This window comes from Symphalangus syndactylus, chromosome 7 (genome assembly GCF_028878055.3).
Source record: "Symphalangus syndactylus isolate Jambi chromosome 7, NHGRI_mSymSyn1-v2.1_pri, whole genome shotgun sequence".
Classification (NCBI taxonomy): Eukaryota; Metazoa; Chordata; class Mammalia; order Primates; family Hylobatidae; genus Symphalangus; species Symphalangus syndactylus.
This window is the reverse complement of record NC_072429.2, coordinates 79,216,152-79,238,890: the sequence shown is the minus strand read 5'-3', so window position 1 is coordinate 79,238,890 and position 22,739 is coordinate 79,216,152. Positions and strand designations below refer to the sequence as shown.

The window sequence follows — 22,739 nt, the reverse complement described above, 5'->3', positions numbered from 1 at the left end:
CCCCTCCCTCCGGAGGGAAGAATGGGCTGCGGTTAAGCGTTTGCCCTGGTGTCAGGGCCAACTGCTTCGAAGCGCCAGACTTTCGGAGACTGTGGGTAAGAGAAAAAAAAAAAATCCAGTCCGGGTTTTGTCTGAGCGGGGGGACCGGAGGGTTGTGAGGAATGGCTCGCGAAGAGGGGGGCGGTGGTGGAAAACACAACACAAACAGCTCGCGCTGAGGCACGGCAGCGGTAGGCCCGGAGCGCGCGGACGCAGCCGGCCTGGAGAGGCGCGCGCGGGCTCGGCCGCCGGCCGCATGGAGCGCAGCGCGGCCCGCGGCTCCCGGGCGGCGGCGGCGGCGGCGGAGGCGGCAGCGCGCCGCTCGCTCACACCCACCCCCGCCCGCGGCCGCCGCGCCGCCCCGCCGTAGCCGCCGGCCGCCGGCGTCCTCGCCGGCCGGTCAAGCGAAGGCGGCGCCCGCGCCTCTGCAGCCAGTGGCAGCCGCGGGTCCTGGCCGGCGGCTCCTGCAGCCCCTTGCGGCCCCGAGTCCCCGGCCCTGCGGCCACAGCGGCCACTGGCGGAGGCAGAGGAGGAAGAGGAGGTGACAAACTCTCCGGCCCCGCGCCGCGGCCCGCAACCCCGCGCTCAGGCATGCAGGCGCGGCGTCTAGCCAAGCGCTCCAGCCTGGGCAGCCGCCGGGGGGGCGCCGCGCTGCAGCCGGCCGGGCCGGCGCCCGCGCCCGCCAAGGAAGCCGCCCTACCCGGGCTCCCGCCCCCTGTCCCGGGCCCGGCCCCGGCGCCCGCCCCGGAGAGCTGGAGGCCGCCGCTGCCACCGCCGCCGCCGCGCAGCGCCGGGACCGGCCCCCCTCGGGCCACCGGGGCCGCCGCCGCCGCCTCGTCGCCGGTGCTGCTGCTTCTAGGGGAGGAAGACGAGGACGAGGAGGGCGGGAGCAGGCGGCGGAGGGGGCTCGGGCGTGTGGAGGAGAAGCCCCGAGGGGGCGCGGAGGAGGATGACGACGAGGAAGAGGAAGACGAGGAGGTGGTCGTCGAGGTGGTGGACGGCGACGAAGACGACGAGGACGGCGAGGAGCGTTTCGTGCCCCTCGGACCCGGCCGCGCAGTCCCCAAGGGCCCGGCCCGCGGCGCGTTGAAGGTGCGTGTTGGGCGCGGTGGCGCGCATGGGACCCGCCGGCCCCGGGCCCCGGGGCGAGGCGCCTGGCCGAGGCCGGTCAGCGGCGCCGGGGAGAGACCCGGCAGGGAGGGGTGTGTCAGGCGGCGCGGGCGGCCGCGCGGGGCAGCGCGAGGAACTGTTGATTTGCCTGCGCCTCGGGCCCCTGCGTCTCTCCCAGGCGGCCGCTCCCCCTTTCCTCAAAGGCCGTGTCGGGTTTGTTGTTTGGTGTGGGTGCCGGGAAAGGGCGCTTCTCCCCGGTGAGGTGGGGAACTTGGGTGATGGGACCACGGAGGCGCCGGTTCGTGCCCGGTGGGGACGGGTGAGGCAGGGGAGAGTGAGATTTTATTCTCCCCCAAGGAAGGAGTGTCCCCTTCTCCTTATTTTGAGGGCTGTTCAAGCTTATTGAAACCAGAAAGCGGTGTTTCTTGTCAATCTGTCAGCCCCTTCTTCCAACCAAGAACAATTGTTGATGAGTTTCCATCACAGGCGCTTGTGAGAGAACCGGTAAACCCAGTACAGCAAAAACCAAGCCCTTGGTTTCTACATGCATTTTGCTAGCAGTTTTTGGCATTGACCCTCGCCCTCCCGTGTTTCCACTCGACATCGTTTAGCGTTTGAGGTTTTTTTCCCTCCTCAAAATTGCAAATGAGAAAAAAAGAGGAAACCAGGAAAAGGGGGTGGGGGGTGGCATTTAAAATGGATGTGAGTTTCTGCTGAGAATTCTAGCGAAGTCCCCTGTGCACTGAAGCGCCGAGAGATTTTTCCGTTTGTGTATCTTCAGGAGATAAGGGGTTTATTATTACACAACTGACTGGTTGGGCTTTCAGGCATGCTATTGGACAAAGCAAACCACGTTGAGATTCATGTACGGTGTATGTTGCTAAGAAGTTTTGAGGGCAGCAAGTGGTAAGCAATGGAGTGAGTGATTTTTCTCAAGAGTGGTTCTTAAAATCAGCTGAATAACATTTTACCAGAGTTTTCAGAAGGTATTGGTATTTCAGGAAGAAAAAAAATTCATGAACAGGTGAGCTTAATAGTTAAAGACCACTAAAAAAAGCTTTGGGGGCTCACAAAAAAAAGCTCCTCAAAGCTTGAAATTGCATTTCCAAAGAAATGTTGAACATCGGCAATTAGAATAGCCCCAGAGTAGATGTGGGCAGAAATTTATTTCCTAGACCACCCTGGAAGTACCAGCTCTGGGAGTGAGAAATTTTCAGCAAATAGTCATTTGGGATGATAGTTTTTGACAGCTGCTTGTTGAAATCCAAACCGTGACCACATTCATTACCATGGTCTGTTGAAAAGCCTGCATTGTATGGCTACAGGATATAGCTGGGTTTGAAATGAAGTCACATGGTGTCAGTGACATTGAATAACAAGAGTAGTGACTCCTTAGCATTTTTGTCCAGAAATACTGAAAGTGTGTCTTGTGGTTTGAGTAGTGATTGCATAATTTGTGATAGAAAAAATAATAATTTATGCTGTGATGAAAACAAGCTTAATATAGGAAAAAAATCCATAAAAACAATAATGAGTGTGATAATTCACTTGATCAATAAAGATTTTTCACATCTTCAAATAAATTTCCTTTAAATTCTTTCAAAATTGTGCTTCATTTTATAACACTTTCATTTGCCCACAACTTCAGAAATTTACACAGAATGTTGGAGTCATTTGAGGTTTATCTTTTAAATTACTCTTTTAAAGACACTGTATCTGAAGAGATTTTATAATGGAATATCACTAGATAATTTTATTATAATGCATATACGAGTGTTAACATCATATATATTCATGCATTCATTTATTCAACAAATATTTATTGAACACCTACTATGTGCTAGCAACTATTCTGAAACATAGCAGTGGACACTTTCCTGATGCTCACATCTAGTGAGAGGCATCATAGCAACAATCAAATACATAGATGCAGATGTACATGCATAAGCAAGAATAACACTTCAGATTGTGGTGTGTCCTGTGAAGAAAATCATCTTAGAGTTTTAAAGGAAGAAGAGAAAGCTACTGTGGGTGAGATCTCTCTGAGGAGGGAACATTTGACCTGAGATATGAGACATTTCACATGGGAAGATCTTTCCAGGCAGAGGGAGTAGCAGTTGCAAGTCTTGAGGTGGAAAAGAGAAAAGGGTAAGTGTGGCTGGAACTTGGTAGGTGTAGGTATGAGATATGTCAAAGAGGCTGGGAGGTGCCTGCAAAGAGAGCCTGGTGGGCCCTTTAAAAGGATAGTGAAAGCTTTGAAAAGCTTTAAGCAGTAAAGTCTTACAAGGTAATTTGTAGTTTTCAAAAGATCCATGCTTTGTGGAGGAGAGCAGTGGAGGCAGGGAGGCCAGTTGGGTGGCTGTCACTACGCAGACCAAGGGAGGGAGAGGGCAGCTTGAAGTTAGAGATTGGCAGGTATTGGCAAATTCAGAATCTATTGTGAGGATCAGCCTACAAGAACTTGTGGATGGGTTGGTTGATGGGTAATGAAGGAAAGAGAGGAATCCAGGATGAGACCATGATGTAAATGTTGGTTGAAGGTACTATTTACTGAGATTAGGAAAACCGAGAGAACAAAAATCAAGTTTTCTGTTTTGTGCATGTGAAGTCTGTGATGACTATTGGACAACCAGGTGGAAGGTCTGCTTAGGCAGATGGTGGTGAGACGGGGAATGGATAGGAGAGGTCAGGGACAGTGGGAGGAATTTGAGCAACATCAGTATGTTAATGTCATGTAAAGCCTGGGGGCATTAAGGGAGTGCAGGGGGCCAAGAGAGGAGAGCCTGGGGCCTGATTCGGGGCACAACACTATTTAAGTTTGGGTGTAAATGGAGAAGCCAGCAAACACTATTGAGAAGCAGCAGCCAAATAAGTAGAAGGAAAACTAGAAAATCTAAAGTCCAATAAGCCAAGAGTAGAAATAGTTCCAAAAAGTGGGTGGGGAGTAATGAACTGTGTTGAATGCTGCTGAGATATAGAATAAGAAAGAGAGAGAGAGAGATGTTCATTTGGATTAGATAAGATGGAACTTACTAGTATCCTTGACGAGAAGTTTCAGTGATATGCTTGGAGTAGGCTAAGCAGCCAATGAGAGGTGAGGACAGAGGGACACATGAAAAACTCTTGACAAGTTTGTTGGAAAGGAGAACAAAGAGGAGGAGGAATAGCTGGAAGGCCTATGGCCTAGGTTTTTTTAAAAGATGATATTGTGGGAAGTCAGGGACTTTGGGATACAGTAGACCCTAGTGTTATGACTAGAGCATCATGGGAATTATGTGGAAGAGGGGATATTAGTTTTCTATTGTAGTGTAGTGTAACAAATTACTACACAATTTTTTTTGCTTTAAAACAGTTCTTAGAGTTTCTGTGGGTTAGGAGTCTAGGCTCTGCTTAACTAGGTTTGCTGTGAAGAGTCTCACAAGGCTGCAGTCAGGGTGCTACATGGGTTGAGTTCTCATCTGAAGGCTTGACCAGGGAATAATTAACTTATAAGCTTACATAGATTGTTGGCAGAATTCATTCCCTTGTATTTGTAGGACTGAGGATCCTAGCTTCTTGCTGGCTATTGGTTGGCAGTTGTTCTCAGCTTGTAGAGCTCCTCTCCCCCTCCCCTTTCCTACTTCCTGCTGTTTTTTGTCACATGGGCCTCCTTAGCTTGGCCTCTTACTTCATCAGGCCGGCAAGGAGAATCTTAGAGCCTGCCTGCCAGCAAGATGGAGCCTTGCATAATGCAATGTAGTCAGGAGGAATAGGCCAGCAACTTGGCCATATTCTGTTGGTTAGAAGTAAGTCACAGGTTCCACCCACAACATAAGGAGAGGGAATTTTACAAGGATATAAACACCAGGTGGTGAGGATCGTTGAGGGGTCATTTAGGGAGGAACCAAAGATGTAGAGAAAAGAGAAAAAAACTACAGGAGGAAAGTCCTTGGAAAGCCTTAGGGAGGGAATCTGAAACCCAAGTAAAGGGCTGGCCTTTGGGAAACTTCCTCCATTAGATTGGAGAGAAGATGGAGAACATGAGTCCAGATGTGGGTATATTTTCTATATTGGGTGATGATCAGATGATAGTAGTTTTCTGATGGCTTCTGTTTTCTCCATGTAGCAGAAAGGAAGGTCATTAGCTGAGGGTGAGGCAGATTTGAAGTAAGAGCTGAAGGCATTGAGAGCAGATGTGCTAGGGAGATGAATAGAGTTGCCAGACAGTATCAAGGACCCAACTGAGGTTTGTGATTCCACATTTATAGTTCAAGTAGTCTGTCTGGGTATGTGATTTTCCCAACTTTATTCCATGGTCTCATGCATAGAGTAATATAATAAAAATAATCCCAGCTAAATTTATTGAGTGCTTACCAGAGCCAGCACAAATCCAAGTGTACAGTCTCATTTGAATTTCATTACATATCCTTGAGTCAGGCATTATTGTTATCAGCTTCATTCTACAGAAGGGATGAGTAACTTATTTAAAGATAAAAAGCTGTTAGGCGTCAGAGCAGGGGTTTGAACCCTGCACAGTCAAACCCCAGAGGTAGCACCCACATGCATTACACTACATTGCCTCTTGTAGAGAAAGTGGAGGGCTGGATTCAGCAGAGGTGGGGTTTAGCCTGATGGGTGAGCAATAGAAAGAAAGAGATGGAATTATTATTGAGAGAGTTGGCAAGTGTATGATGATAGACTGAGTGATATAAGAAAAGTGAGGGCAGGAGGGAGTGAGGGAAGGCAGAAAAATCATGTGTCAGTGGGTTGGAGAAAACAAAGGATAAGCCAAAAAAATCAATAAAAGAATGAGAATGAAATCCACGACACTTTGGGTTCTGCAATAATATTAATGCAAACAAATATTTGTTGGGTATTTGTGAGACAGGAACTTTACTAAATGCTTTATAGGAAGGAGGATCTTATGAAAATTTATGACTTGGGAATCAGTATGGCTCCCATTCTCCATCTGATGATGCTGACTTGAGGTGAAATATCACACTCCAGTATGTGGCCACAAGTGGGGAGCATGGGTTCACATCCATAGCCTGTGCTTTTAATCACTGAACTGGCATCTTTCTATATGTATTGGGATTTATGTGCCCATTTATTTCCAGGAAGATTTGGGAGGGCTGAGGAAACAGAGAAATAGATGCTACTAATTATCTGAGATTTGTTGCTTGATTACTCTAATGGATATAATGTGGGCTTTAAATGAGATAAGAGAAACTTTGTATTACATTGTTTTCAATTTCTGATCAAAAGAAGCTTAGGCATTTATCTGCAGTGGTAACAATCCTGAACACACAAACCCCTCCCTACTCCCCTGCCTACCACCAACTAACCACTGGGCCCCTGTATAAGGAACACTACCAAAAAAACCAGAAAAGAAAGAAACAAACACACAAACAAACAGACAAAAAACAAAGGCACTATCAAACATAAGAAGGATACAATAAGTTGTTACTCAGTGAAGGGAAAACAGTAGCGAGGCTGAGATAACAAGCACAGGACTGTGCTCTGCAATCCTGTGCAACAGTTTAGGGATAAGAACACAAGAATCTAGAGTGCTTGATAAGTTGCTAGTGTAATAGACTTATGAAAAGCTTGGACACAAAAGACTGCTAGAAGCCTACCAAGATTTTAACTATTGAAAAACTGCAGAAGAAAGGCTTTTAAATGAGATAATATATGTTCCCACTTTCAGTGCTCAGTAAATATTAGTTGAATGGAATCTGCTTCCTCTGTGCCAATTCTTCAGGGATGGTTAACACAGCTATTAGACTATCTCTTGAATATCAGATGACTTTAAGAAGCCTTTGGCAGGAACTGTGCAGCAAACACTGAATTCCAATTTGCTAACAAGTATGTGTCTTGCAAATGGTCTGTGTTGGCTCGAGCAAAAGGCATATGCTTAAGATACCAGACAAAGTTGTCATTCATTGAATCGTAGACTGCTGGAGTTGGAAGGCAAACAGATATTATCTAGTAATCCAGTACTTTCATTTGACCACTGAGGGCACTGACTATGCAGGGTGCTATGCCTGGTCCATCTGGGGCTGCTAGCAAGTTTGCTGCTGCCATGATTTGTGCCCTGGTCTGCCAACCCCAATTTATTGTCCTCACTTCTGGGTTAGTTTCTTATGCCCAGGAATGATCTACAGCTCACTCACTTAGAGTTGTGGGTTGAAAATCCACAATTTTCTGAAGTGGTCTACTACTTACTGCTTATCAACTTCTATTTTTGGAATACTTGTCTTTTGTAAAGTACCTCAGCTAGAGGTGGACTTACATGTGGCTGTGGTGTGACGGATGGAACCCTCTGTGAATCCTCCCTGGGCCAGTCCCCACTCCTTGTGAGCTTTTCAAGGGACACGTATACACAGAGGATAACAGATGAGAAAAGAGCCCCATTTCATTGGAAAGTGAGTGCCCATCATCCCTGGTGTGGTGCTGATAGTAAACTTGCCTAGAAGATGTCATTACCGGTCAACTGTTAGAGCCACTTCTCCTTCACCAGCATTTTACTACTGGTTGACCATGGAGGGCCCCATAACACAAGCATTAGAGAAAAGAAGAGAAAGAGCAAGAAGTCAAGCCCTACCCTGAATCTGCTTACCCCCTGCCTCCTAGTAGGGAGGAGCCAAGCCAGGCCTGGTGCACCTGTAGTCCTAGCTACTTGGAAGCTTTAAGCCCAGTAATTCAAGGCCAGCCTGGGCAACATAGTGATACCCCATCTAACACAGCCTGAGAGAGCCACAGCCCTATGTGGGTTTGATCTTCTAAAATTAGTAAATCTGTCCCAGTTAGATTAATGTATCCCGCCTCCCCACAAGAGGGGCTTAGAGGAGTAATGGGAAAGGAGCCTTTCCCTCCCCATGTCATTGTATAACATCCACACTTCTGATGTGCATGAAACAATCAGCCTTGTTACAATGACTTGGTATGTTTGCAGAAGTCGAGCAAACTTGACTTTTAGTTGCCCTGTGACATCTCCTCTTAAGGTAAAATGCATGATTTCCATTAGACTTTGTGAAATATTTGTGAATACGAGACGCTCATAACCAGCCAAATCTATGTTGTTGAAAAAAGGATGATTTTCTTTGGGTGTGCGGTCCATGTTTCTGCTCATTCCCTCTGTTAGGAGATATTTATTGAGCCCCACTGTTTACCAGGTTCCTGCTATACACACAGGATACAACAGTAAATAGGCCTTCCTCCACTTTGAGGGAGCCCACATTCTAACACATTCCTGCCAAGTTGTCTGTAAAGAGGTATGAAGTCGCTTTTCCTCTTTATCCCTAATGAGATCAAGATTAGATCTGCTCAAAGCCTTTTCTTAGCTACCACAATTTGAGGTGTAATTTTGAAATATACCTTTAAAACAACTGTAACCAAGTGATCCATATGAAGAAGATTCTGTGGTTTGACCAGGAGGTGATTCCTGAATAGCTGGTTAAAAGATGAGTTTACATCACTGAATCTGGCAAATAACTCTAGTTGCTCTTATTTACTAGATGAAATGGAACAGAATATAACTCTGAAATATGTGTTCATAGAATTAGAATGATTGAAGTCTTACACTTCATTGAAGATACAGTTTTGGAAAAATCTAGAGTTACAATTTATATGTAGGAAACAAGCTTGACTCTAGAGTTTTCAAGGAGATTCTGTAATGTTCAGACTCTCCTTGAAAGTCAGAACTTTGCAGTAACACACAAGGAGGGTTCGTTCATGTTGTAGAACACCATGGAGCCTTGAGGAGCAAAGAAGTAGTAGGGTGCTGCCTGGGCACTGCTCCATGGAGATCTCCGTGCCATACCTGACGGTCACCAGTGACAACGTTTGCTTTACATATGTTCTTGTCATAATGGAAGGTTAAATGAAAGTCATGTCTCCTCGATTCAGACTAATTGTACATGGCTAGTTGAAATAAGTGAATGTCAAAAGTGCTCCAACATTTTAAATTAAACCCAGTGTTTTAAAAGGTTGTATACCCTGAAATACCATCTGATAAAACTTGCAGAAAGGATAATTTTAGTTCATAAATGTGACCTTCATTGTTGGCACATCAGTGAGATGGGAGAGAACAGGCTGAGTCAAAGGAGATGATCCTCCCAGCTGCCCCCACCCAACTGTTACTTCTCTGTAGATCAAGAAGTGATGTGGCACAGGCTCTGGGTTCAAATTCTAGCTTCTCCACTCACTTGTTGCATGGCCACATCAAGTTACTTACTGTCTCTAGGCTTTCATGTTATCTATAAAATTGGGATAATATGATTCCATCATTGGCTATCGTTTTTTAAATATGGCCCAGAGACCTCCTGAAATTGGACATGGATGACAATTTATTTTGTTTTGGGATTCAGAAAGGAAACATTTGTAAAACTGTGCTCAAGGATCAAAAATCCTGCAGTTATTTTGACTGTTACAACCTCCTTGTTAATGCTACCAAGGCATTTCAGAGAGTTGCTTCCTGAAGTGACTCCGTTCATCTGAACTCTGTGGTGTTCCATCATAATATGTGGTGAGCTTTAATCTTCCCTTTCAGCTCAGGAAGCTGTGAGTCATTTATCTACTTGTGCAAAGAGGACAGAGACATCCTATCTCTTATGTTCATCAGTTTGTTCAGATCTATAGCTGTTATATTGGAGAAACCTGGCTGTTATCCAAAAGGGTAGGTTGGAAGAGGCTTACCACACACATTGAATATATTTCTTAAAGCTGCTATGGAAATAAAGTGATGTCACCTTCTACCTCTAATTTGCATGTGGCTGGAATCTCCGAGGCATAGGTTTGCCCTTCCTACCCTCCTGTGCATTAGTGTCTCAGACTTGTGATCTTGCTTGGTGAAGAAGTCATTCTTTGTTTTTTTGGGTAGATGGAAATGGGTGGACCAAAGTGTACCTCTAAACTCATATCTGCTTGCTCCCACTATTAGGGAGACGTCTAGACACGGAGAAAAGGGCTTGGTAATTAATTGACTTTGGGAAATTCCACTTAAAAGTAGAGATACAATTTTTTTTATTTTATAAAATATTTCAAACATAGAGGAAATTGGAAGAGTAGTATAACACACACACACATATATATATAAAAGTTACTCACTATGTATGCCAAGGGCCATTTTGAGTTTCTAAGAGGATGAATGTAGATTGTGATATTTACATATTTGTTGGACTTTTTTTTCTAGAGCATCTTTCCTTTGGGATACAGTTTGGGAAATATTGGTTTATAATTTATTTTCTTGTTGGGAAAGGCATGGATGAGTGTCTTATACCTTGAGATAAATAACTAAAACTGCATAATTAAAGAAATAAGTTGTCAAGGGAATTTCACAAGCACAAGGGAGGGTTAAAGTGTTGTAGTGGGTCATATAAGCTTTGACATATTTTTCCTCATAAAGCTGGTAACTCTTCAGTATTGAGTTTCTAAAAAAAGGGAGTATTTCCTGTGGTAAATTTTTACTTGTGTATCTGTGAATACCATTCTTGTGTGTGAAACTTAAAACTGGTAGAGAACACTACCTTTCTCAATAAATCAGTACCCACGATGGGTCTAGCGTGGAAGACAGGAGGGTGTGGGAAGTGTTGTTGTAACAGAATTTAAAAGTGCCAAGGGAGAAGAAATTCACAAGGTGTTTATATCCAGGAAAGTGTATTTAATAATGTTTTTTACATTCTCTAAGAAAAAAAGATTGGAAATATCAGGAGAGTCTCAATGAAAAGAACATACAAAAAGAACATACCAGGATTCTAGGACTGATACATTTTCTGTCAACACAATTGCTATTACAAGTAAAGGGATTAAGCACTTGTGAATGCTGATACCATGTATAATAACTCTTACTTGGATATTGTTCAACGTTTATTTCCATATTACCCAATATTTAGTGCATTGTAACTAATAGAAGGCCCTCATAGCCAGCCTTACTTGATCTTCTTGATAACCTTGTGTAAAATAAGCCTCAGAGAAGAACAGAAGTTTCTGTTGAAAAATATATATGAAGAATTTTATACCAAATGATAGATATTTGTCAAACATTTCAGAAAACATTTGGGGACTAGCAGATTTTTTTAAATAATTGGAATTGGTACCTAAGCAACAATGGAAATTTAAGGAGAAAGAATATTTTGGAGTAAATTATAAATTAAAACAATGTGAAATACAGTTTTCATAGGTTGTCATAAATGCTTTCATGTAGTTTGTGCACACTTTACAACTCAGCTGCAAGTGCTTACAGAAACTAATTTTTAATTTTTAACAAATTTTTTTTTTTTTTTTTTTCTTGAGACGGAGTCTCGCTCTGTCGCCCAGGCTGGAGTTCAGTGGTGCGATCTCGGCTCACTGCAAGCTCCGCCTCCCAGGTTCACGCCATTCTCCTGCCTCAGCCTCTCCGAGTAGCTGGGACTACAGGCGCCCGCCACCGCGCCCGGCTAATTTTTTGTATTTTTTTTTTCAGTAGAGACGGTGTTTCACCGTGGTCTCGATCTCCTGACCTCGTGATCCACCCGCCTCGGTCTCCCAAAGTGCTGGGATTACAAGCGTGAGCCACCGCGCCCAGCCAATTTTTAACAAATTTTTTGCAAGTTTTTGAAAACGTTTTGATTGTCAGGTTCATAGACTTCTAACTCAAAACTAATGTAACAAAATATTATTAAAAGTGGAAATATTAGAAAGGGGATCTTAGAATTTATAAAAATAAATATCTAAAGAGTACCTATTTGAAAAAATGTAGTCTTGTTTTATCATATATTACAGTAAAAAATTATCAGAAAAGGGGGGAAATGGACAACTGAGCCTATGTAAACACTGAACAAACACTGTAGCTTAGTGTGGGAAAGAGGAGGTGACAGTGGGGGGGAGTTTGAAGGGTTGACATGACCCAAGGTAGAGTTTATAGAAAGACAGCAAGGTCTCTGTTTGCATATCTTATTACATGAGTGGCTGGTGGGTGTTCAGGGGGCTCTGAAAATGTGCTTTTAGCCATCTGCTGAGTGACAACAATTCTTTTAGCTCCTTATTCTTTTTTTTTTTTTGAGATGGAGTCTCACTCTGTTGCCCAGGCTGGAGTGCAGTGGTGTGATCTTGGCTCACTGCAACCTCCACCTCCTGGTTTCAAGCAATTCTTGTGCCTCAGCCTCCCAAGTAGCTGGGATCATTTGACTAATTTTTTTTTTTTTGATAGAGACGAGGGTTCATCATGTTGACCAGGCTGGTCTCGAACTCTCGACCTCAGGTGATCTGCCTGCCTCGGCCTCCCAAAGTGCTGGAGTGCTGGGATTACAGATGTGAGCCACTGTGCCCAGCCCTTTTTGCTCTTTATTCTGATTCAAAAAAGATATCTAAAAGAGATCTCTATTCAAATAGGTCTTCCTCTCAGCTCCCTGTATTGATTTTTGTCACTTGAATTTTTCTTGCACTCTAGCACAAGGTTATTTGGAAAAATTATCTTTATTTTTAAAACTATAATAGAAATGATGTAGTTTTCATTGTTTGTAAACTATGCCTAGCTTTATGTGTTAAATTGAGATACCTCAAAGATCTTGGTTAAGTTCATTTACAAGTTAATGGTTTGATGTTTGAAAAAGTCATTTTTTGTACAAAAAATTAGCCAGATGTAGTGGCGGGTGCCTGTAATCCCAGCTACTCGGGAGGCTGAGGCAGGAGAATTCCTTGAACCCAGGAGGCAGAGGTTGCAGTGAGCCAAGATCGCACCACTGCACTCCAGCCTGGGCGACAAGAGTAAAACTCTGTCTCAAAAAAAACAAAAAAAAAACAAAAAAAAGTTATTTTTTCTATCTTGTTCAACGACATGGCTATTTTATTGAACTTTAGTAAACTTTGTGGATGGTGGTGTATTACTGAGATAGGATCATATGGAGAAGGAAAAGATTCAGATTGAAAGGAGAATCAAAAGCTCTGTCTTAACCATGTTAAGTTTGACATACCTGTTAGACCTCCAAATGGAGATGTCAAGTAGGCTGGAATTCGGTGGAGAAGATGGAGCTGGAGACGGAAATTCAGAAGACACGGGCCACTAGATGATATTTAAGTGATGGGATTGAGGGAGCATACCAAGGGGTACAGCAAGTAGAGAAGGGAAGGTGACTGGGACTGAGCTCTGGAGCACTTCAAATGCAGTGCTGCATTTCTCTGTCTCTGTCTCTCAACAGTTTTATTTTATTTAATTCACATACCGTATAACTCTGAAAGTATACAATTGAGTGTTCTTTAGTATATTCACAGAGTTGTGCAGCCATCATCACAATCCAATTTTGGAACACTTGTGTCACCCCTGAAAGATACCCCGTACCCATTAGCATGCAACCACAGTTGCTTTGGCTTTTCAGTGCCAATAAGACTTTATTCATTCATTGCATTTTTCAGGAAAAAAAAGAAGTGGAGGAAAGGAGAGGGTTAATGTGTTAGAAAACACTGGGGGAAGTAAGAGAAAGGAAGAATCCAGTACAGCAAAATCAAACATCCAATAAATATACTCCAGTGATGGAGTCATCAAAGCTCAAGGGGGTTGTCTTCTGCAGTTCAGAAATAAGGGGAAATAAAAGACAAAAACAAGTTCTCATTTTCTTTCCTCACTCTTTCTTCTTGTAAACTCAAGATAAAGCTTTGGTTTCTAGCAGTGAACAGAGTTGAATTACATTCAATCTGCATGCTACTAGACAGTCTTGTGGCTACTTTGACATTGGTCTTTTGCATCAGCAGAAGAGTCCATGAGTGAATTTGATGGACATTCTTCTTTCATTTCTTAGTCACCCACTTCAAGTTTCTAAGTGGAAGACTGCCTCCTGCCCCCCCCCACCACCCATCTCTCATTTCTGTCTACTCTAGGATTTGAGAGCAGTAAACAGACTGGTCCATACAAATCCAGCAGTAAAAGTGTTTGACATAAACACAATAAGGAATGGACTTCAACCATTGGGGTATGGATTGGAAATGAAAGCTACAGAGCTCCTAATTTATTCATATTTGTATGCAAGTCTTTTATAACTTGGAGTCACCCCAAGAATTCAGTATGTACACGCATCTTGTCGTTTTGGTTAAAGGTAGGAGAAGAGTCAAGTTTTTGGGACAGAAGATCTTGTCTAACATAGGAAATAAGGGAAGGAGCATAATGAGAGAGTGGGTAAAGATGTCCACCTTGTGGAAAGGGTCACACAGGCTTACAAATCAGATCCTTTGTGTGTTACATAATCTTTTGACAAAAATATTTGTTATTTTTTTCTTACAAAATGTTGGTAAACAGTACCCTAAAACAACAGGAGAAAGACCAACACATTATAGTTATACAAACTAGACCATGTAGCAGTCACTAAACCAGCAACTTGTGAAGTTCTACAAGGCTCAGACAAATCTAAAAGCTAGAAGGGGGATGATTTTGGAAAGACTGGACCCACAGTCAGGCACACATCACCCAGGGTGTACTATTCCACTTGCCCCATTTCAACACAGAGATAGCAGTCAACGAGGTAGGTACACACTGATTTCATATGTTGTCCATCAAATCTTCCTTTCTCTGTTAGCTCCCTAGGCTCTTTTATCACCACTGCAGCAGAAGATGCTGGCCCTGCACCACAAAGAAGCTCTTGTTTACAGTTTTATCTGAAAGCCACACAGAAGTAGAGGTTTGAAAGGTTAAGGTTCCAGTGTGTGTGCTTCAAACATACATCCCCAGCAGCATGGGATGAAAACAGAGGTTTCGTTCTTACAATCTTGTTTGCCCTGCACTGTCTTGGGATTTTTGCACGAGTGTGTGCACGTGTAGTGTAGCCTTAGCCTTATCCAGCGAAGGATGACTCTTGTGTGAAAAGTGAGCCAATGACCTAGGATTAAAGGTTTGGTTCAGCAATTCTTAAATACATGTATATATATATGCAAGCCTCATTCTCACTGTTTTCATTCTGGTCCTTTCACCAACCCTGACCTCTTCTAACCTCTCTGTGTCGCTTTTCTGTTCAGGCTCATTTCCAATCATCCAGTAGAAGGAGGCACAGTCAAAGTCATTCTGTGGAGTGAAAGTCTGCTTGTCGTACAGACCTGGAGTCACTGCTGACTTATTCCCAAGATTGCTCATGTCCTTAAGAACATGGTGTAAAAATAAGGGCCTCTCAGGTTAATGTATTGAGAAATGCAAAAGCAAAATATTTGTATTAAGAAACATAAAGAATTCATACAACAGCATCATTCATACATGGCTAGTGTTGTTGGCATCCTGGTGGGAACCATCATTCAGGTTAAGGCTAAGCAAATAAAATCATCATAGACCAGCATGGCATGGGAGTGAACCCAGGGGAGCAGGCCTGCAGCTGTTACTCCAACACTTGCTTTCCCACTATCACAACACATTGCTTAGGATAGTTCCTAGCACCCTGTACCAATAGTGGTCATATTAGAGACAAGACAGGGACAACCCTTTCCTACCCCTGGTAGATTAACTTCAACACAAAGTAGTGGCTTTTTGAGTCTAGCAGTCTGGTCTCACGTTTTATCTTTTTACTTTAGCATAGAAAATATATCTTGTCTTAGAACCTAAAACCTGTGATCAGAGATGAAGAAGAAGGATGTCCCACAATGTTAAGAGTCAATTTATCAAGAAGACATAAAAATCCTAAATATTTATGTACCTGATAAGAAAGCTTCAAAATATATGAAACAAAAGCCCCAAGAATCAAGAAGAGAAATAGACAAATTCACAATTACCATTGAATATCTTTGTTACATTCAATTATTGGTGGAATTGGTAACAAAAAGTAAGATTATAGAATATTTGAATAACACCACCAAACAGCTTAATCTAATTAATGCTTGTAGAGTGCTACACTGGGCAATTTTAAAATAGGCATTCCTTTCAGTTTTACAATAAATATGAATGTACACTGTATACTGGGGGCCACACCAAGTCTCAGTAAATTCCAAAGAATTGAAATCATATCACGTAGAGTATATCCTTTGACCACGATGGAATAAAATTAGAAATCAATAATAAAAATTTAACTAGAAAATTCACACATATTTAAAAATCAATCACTATATTTCTCTTGTTGTTGTTATTTTTTTTTTTGAGACAGAATCTTGCTGTGTTGCCCAGGCTAGAGTGCAGTGGCGTGACCTCAGCCTCCCAAATAGCTGGGATTACAGGTGTGCACCACCACGCTTGGCTAATTTTTGTATTTTTGGTAGAGATGGGGGTTTCACCATGTTGGTCAGGCTGGTCTCGAACTCCTGACCTCAAGTGAATTGCATGCCTCAGCCTCCCAAAGTGCTGGGATTACAGGCATGAGCCACCATGCCCAGCCCCATCAATATTCTTCTAAATAAACCATTGAATAAAGAAGAAATCACAAGTGATCAGTAGAATAGTTTAACTGATTGAAAAGGAAAATGCATCATCAAAGTTTGTGGAAGTTACATCAGTGCTTAGAGGGAAATGTGTAGCCTTTAATCGGTGATCTTCCATCCAAAGGTGTTAGAAAAAGAAGAGGAAGGAAATAAAAAGACAAACAGTAGAGAAAATCTGTGGAACCAAAAGCTGATTCTTTTAGAAGGTCAATAAAATTGATAAACTCCTAGCGATACTGATTTTTTAAAAAAGAGAGAGCACAGATTGCCAGTTCAGGAATGAAAGAAAGGACATTACTATAGATCTTATAGATTTTAAAAGGAAAATTCAGACATATTACTTTTGTGTTAGTAAAGGACTTTTGCCTGTAAATTTGAAAACTTGGATGAACTGGGAAAATTCCTTGAAGAACTCAAGTTAACAAAACTGACCACATGAAGTAATAGGATATCTGAATAACCTACCATCTGTTAAAGAAATATCCCCTGATTTGAGGGAAAAAAATAAAAATAAAAGAAATGGAATTTATAATTAAGAACCTTTGTACATAGAAAACTCCTGATGAGAATGGCTTTACCAGTGAAATCTATAAAATACATAAGGAAGATATAATACCAATCTTACAAAAATCTTTACAAAAAAGAAATAAGATGGTATCTTTCCAATAAATCTTATGAGACCAACATAGCCTTGACATTAAAACCATGCAATGACATTACAAATAACATTGCAAACTTTCATGTACATAGGCAAAAACACTTAAGAAAATATTAGCAAATCAAATCTAGTGATATAAAATGTATGATACATTATGATCAAAGTCATTTCTTCTAGGAATGTAAAGTGTAAATACTAAAAATCAGATGGTGTAATTCACTGTATTAGTAGATTGAAAGGGAAACACCATATGATTATCTCAATAGATGCATAAACAAGCATTTGACAAAGTTCAATACTCATTCATGTTTTAAAAACCTAATAAATTGGATGGAAATTCCCCAAACGGATAAAGTATATATATATAGGAATCCTATAATTAACCTCATATTTAATAGCAAAAGATAATTTCCTCTACCAATATCAGGAATAAGGCAAGGATGTCTGCTGTGTTTTATTCAATATCATGTTGGAGGTTTTAGCCAGTGTGATAAGGCAAGAAAAATAAATGAAAGGATAAATATTAGGAAAAAAGAAAATATCACTGTTTCTATTTGCAGATGACATATTATATGCAGAGAAATCCTAAGGAATCAACAAAACTACTAAAATGAGGTTTCAAATATCATTTGCAGTAGCATCAAAAACTAAACAGGGATAAAATTAATGAAAAATGTACGAAAAAGGTGTGTGAAATCTGTAAAACATTGATGAGAGAGAGCAAAGACCTAAATAAATGAATTGATATACTATGTTCATTTAGAAACTTAATATGGTTAAGATGTCAGTTCTCCACAAATTGATTAAAAGATTCAGCACAATCCCAATTAAAATCTCAGCAAGATTTTTAGTAAGAAATTGACAAGCTAATCTCAAATGTATATGTAAATGCAAAATAACTACAATAATCTAAACAATTTTGAAAAGCAAGACCAAAATTGGAAGACTTAATCTACTTGGTTTCAGAACTTACTATGAAGTGAGAGTAATCCTAACAGTGTGCTACTGGTGCTACAAGATAGACAGATGGATTCGTATAATAACCCCAAAATAGATCCAACAGAAATGGTTTGACAAAGACACCAAAGAAATTAAAAATCTTTTCAACTAAAAGTCCTGGAAAGACTATTCATCTGGAAGGAAGAAAAACAAACAAACCCTCAATTACCTCTACCTTGCACCATACACAAAAAAATTATTTAAAAATGGATCATAGATATAAATGTAAAAGCTAAAACTTACAGAGCTTCTTGAAGAAACAGAGGAGAATATCTTTGTAACTTTGGGATAGGCAAGGATTAATTTAATAAAATTAAATTAATTTTTAAATTTCAAATAGTTTTGAGTTTTAATTTGTAGGTCTTCATTTTAGCATTTTCCTTTAAACAAAAAAAATCAAGTCAGTTGAAAGGCAGATACATGTTATTCTTCTGAAGTAATTGCAGTGTTTATCAAGAATTGAACAGGGGCTGGGCATGGTGGCTCATAGCTATAATCCTGGCACTTTGGGAGGCTGAGGCAGGAGGATTGCTTGAAGCCAGGAGTCCAAGACCAGCCCTGGCAACCAAGCAAGACCGTTTCACTACAAAAAATACAAAGAATTGGCTGAGCACAGCAGCATGTGCCTATAGTCCCAGCTACTCAAGAGGCTGAGGTGTGAGGATCACTTGACACTAGGAGTTCAAGGCTTCAGTGAGCTATGATCATGCAACTGCACTCCAGCCCAGGTGACAAAGTGAGACCCTGTCTCAAAAGAACTGAACAGGCATTAGATGTAACTCTCAACAACTCTGACCAAATGAGAGAGCATTTCTTTGAAGCAAATAGACAATAAAAACACAAAACTGGTATTTTCAGAGACCAAGTGAATGCAGTTTGTTTCACTATAGTCTTAGTTAAGTTGGGAGGTTGAACTTCTCTGCTGTGATCATTATTTTTTGTTTTTTTATTTGTGTAAATGTATGGGGGTACAATGGTAATTTTGTTACATCCATAGATTGTCTAATGGTGAAGTCAGAACTTTTAGGTTAGTTATCCATCACCTAAATAATGTACATTGTATCCATTAAGTAATCTCTCATCATCCACCTCTTACCCCATTACCCTTCCCTGTTACTGTTGTGTATCATTCCATACTCTGCGTCCGTGTGTACACATTATTTAGCTCTCACTTATAAGTGAGAACATGTGATATTTGTCTTTCTGTATCTGACCTGTTTCACTTATGATAATGACCCCCATGTCACTGCAAGAAACAGGATCTCATTCTTTTTTATGGCTGAACGGTATTCCACTGTGTGTATGTATCACATTTTCTTTATCCAGTCATTTATGGATGGGCATTTAGGTTGATTCCATATCTTAAGCAAAGATTTTTTAGACAAGAACCGGATAACAATATTTCTAAATGAAAAGAAATTGATAATTAGACTTTTATCAAAATTAAACACTTTTACTCATCAAAAGACACAATTAAGAACATATATCAGTAATCAAATAAATTTCCTCTGCTATCACTTTTATCTTGGGATATCAAAACATTGTATCCATGTAGTGCTTACTTTGTAGCAGACACTTTGCTGGGTACACAGGATATACTATTGAACAAGAAAGGCGTGGTTCTTTTGAAACATTCAATTTAGTGAGGAAATAGTCAAACATGATAACTTAATTGTACATTTTTAAATAAAGACTGTATGGATTGTTTGTAACTCAAAGGAGTAAATGCTTGAGGGGATGGATACCCCATTCTACATGATGTGCTTATTTCACATTGCATGCCTGTATCAAAATATCTCATGTACCCCATAAATATATACACCTAGTGTGTACCCACAGAAATTTAAAAACTTTAAAAAAAATTAAAAATAATAGTCAAACAAATAAGTAATTACAATATGAAATGACAACTGCAAGGGTAATGAAAGTACAGAATGCATATTACAGTTTTCATTTGACAAATGTAGAAAGCTGGCAGTGGTTAATAATTTGCTAACTTGCAAAACCATTCTAAGCTCCAATTTGCTGCTCCTGCTCCCACCCCTCTTTTTTGTTTCTGTTGTTCTAAGCAAAGGGAGTAGAATTTTAAACTTAAGCTTAGTGGCTAGGTTCAGGTAGAAACTTATATTGTGATTTTAGTTTATATAAAGAGAAATGGATTTGTAGCTACTTAAAGAAATCCCATCTTAATGTTGCTATCTTACAAGCCTTTTAGAAAATTAGTTTTTCAGACTATGTCAGTTAGGCAAGTTCCTCTAATTATATTCTTTTGCGGTACAGTGCCCAGTGAGTTGGAAAGGAGATCCCAGCTCAGGCAGTCCCTCTAATCTTTGTTTTGCTGAGTATTTTTGGTGTGTCTTTTTTAAAAAAAAGTTGATAAAATTGACAGAAAGACACTGAGGAGAAATGGAGAAAAATATAGAACTGGAACATATCACTAGAGAGTGAAGCTTTACTTTTAAGGGTTAACATGTAATGGAAATGAATGCTTTTGTCCTTTTTTATCCTTGGATATCATGACAGCAAAGCATTGATTATGTCTTGTGTTTTTACAGTGCCTTAACGCTGTTTACCATCATTTCATACACAATATCTTGTGTATTTCCTATAATCCTCACAGTCATTATTATTTCAATTCAATCATGAGGCAGCGGTGGCCAGAGAGGGTAAATGAGTAGTTCAAGATGACTTTAATAAATAACTTTGCATCCTTTCTTTCTAATTTTGTACCTGTCTTTATCTTATCTGCAATGTATTAGTAGATTTTTGTGTTGATGTCTTCCTTTATGACTCATTCTTGCTTTGGTCTTTTGTTTACTCCTGCTAACCTCGTGACACACCTCTTGTTTCCCAGTGACTTCCAGGCCATCAGCATTGCCCTTCCTTCCCCAGAAAACACCCATTGCTTCTCATTTTCTCCATCATCATTGGTGGTACCAGTACTCAATAAAAATACTTGTTTAGGAGTAAGCACTTGATAAATGTTTCAATAAATAGAAGATGAAAGAACAAGCATGTCATTATACAGACACTCTCTGATGATTTTCCTCTGTCACCTTTCTTCCTGTATTTCATATATTACCAAGTCCTGTTTGTTCTTTCTACTGTTTTTTTCTTTTCCAATAGTAACTTTCTTGATTTCTGTAGTTTCGTCGTCGTTTTTTTTATTTTTTTATTTTTTTTTCCTCCATTGCCTCCTCATTTAAGTCTGTTTTCCACAGAACTGCTAAAATAATCTTGGGTTTTATGTAACTTTTTCTTATTATAGAAGCAATACTTGTAGAACATTTTAAAGTCCTGGAAAGAAAAAAGAAGGAACTAATAATCATCTGGAATTTAACTCATTTTTCATAGATCGTTGTTTTTAAAGATGGTATCTTGCTCTGTAGCCCAGACTGGAGTGCAGTGGTGCAAACGTGGCTCACTGCACCCTTGACCTCCTGGGCCCAAGCGGCCCTCCCACCACCTCAGCCTCCCAGGTAGTGGGATTACAGGAACACATCACCATGCCCAGCTAATTTTTGTCTTTGTTTTATAGAGGGAGTCTTTCTGTGTTGCCTAGGCTGGTATCGAACTCCTGGGCTCAAGTGATCCTCCTGCCTCAGCCTCCCAACGTGTTGGGATTATAGGTGTGAGCCAATGCGCCTTTCACAGATTTTCTGTGTATGTCCTAGCAGACCACAAGAATGATGTCATTTATAGAGCGATCCCTCATCTAGCAAACTATTATTGGTGACCTACCTTAAAACAAAGCAAGCAACCTAACAATGCTTGAGTGGCCAAAATAGATGTAAAAATACAGCTCATGTACTTGCTTAATTTACATCAGAAAACATTATTTAATGGTATGGTATGCAAAACACCATGCTAGGCACCTTTGCGGGCTAAAAGATAAGTATTATTATTTCTTTCTAGGAGTTCTGAATTCAGTGAGAAACATAAATCTATTGCCCCACTCACTCCTGCTTAAGATGCAGTCCTAACAAATGTGGTTATGTGTTTTCTTGATGCACAACAAATGAAAACTTGGGAATTAACAGGAAGAGGGCAATCCTCTACTACCAGACAATGTCCTACGAGCAGCAAGCATGAAACTGATATTAAAACACTGTACAAGTGGGCATATAAAATAAGAAATTATAACATTCGGCGTCTATGTAAAGTGGTAGCAAGTAGCTTCTGAGGACATATTACTCTGTGTTATAATTTAATTACATTTCCACAATGATGACTTTGTACCATCAAGAAAAGTTCATTCTGTTCAGTAGGCAAGAAAGCAACTAATACATTTTAGAGAAATCTGCAACAGAAATTATTAAAGTTTATTAGTCAAAAGGGGTAGAAACTTATTTAAAATTGATTGATGTGGCATGTATATACTAATATTGATGGGATTACTGTACTATTATTTTTACCATAAGTATGAAAATGTGGAAGCACATCCCCAAATTATTTCATTCATTCCCAATAGTTATCTTAGGGTTCTTGTCAGGAAAGCCCAATATTGCATTCCTGCCCTTCCTTTTCAGCGCAGATTTTAAAGGTCCAAGAGATGATATTCTAGCCTTAGTGTGCAAAGTATGTTGAACATTTA

At 40.8% G+C, this 22,739-nt stretch overlaps 1 protein-coding gene across 2 annotated transcripts in view; it reads left to right on the top strand.

Annotated features, from left to right (window-relative positions):
* The first annotated feature begins 371 nt into the window (after positions 1-371).
* Positions 372-22,739, top strand: part of ZNF704 (zinc finger protein 704) — a 263,019-nt gene continuing 240,651 nt past the window's right edge. For both annotated transcript variants that reach the window (XR_010121895.1, XM_055286600.2), the window contains exon 1: positions 372-1,131. Coding sequence is in view for 1 of the 2 variants with exons in the window: in XM_055286600.2 (XP_055142575.1) it covers positions 631-1,131 (501 nt within the window). In the remaining variant the exon portion in view is untranslated. The remainder of the gene's footprint in view (positions 1,132-22,739) is intronic.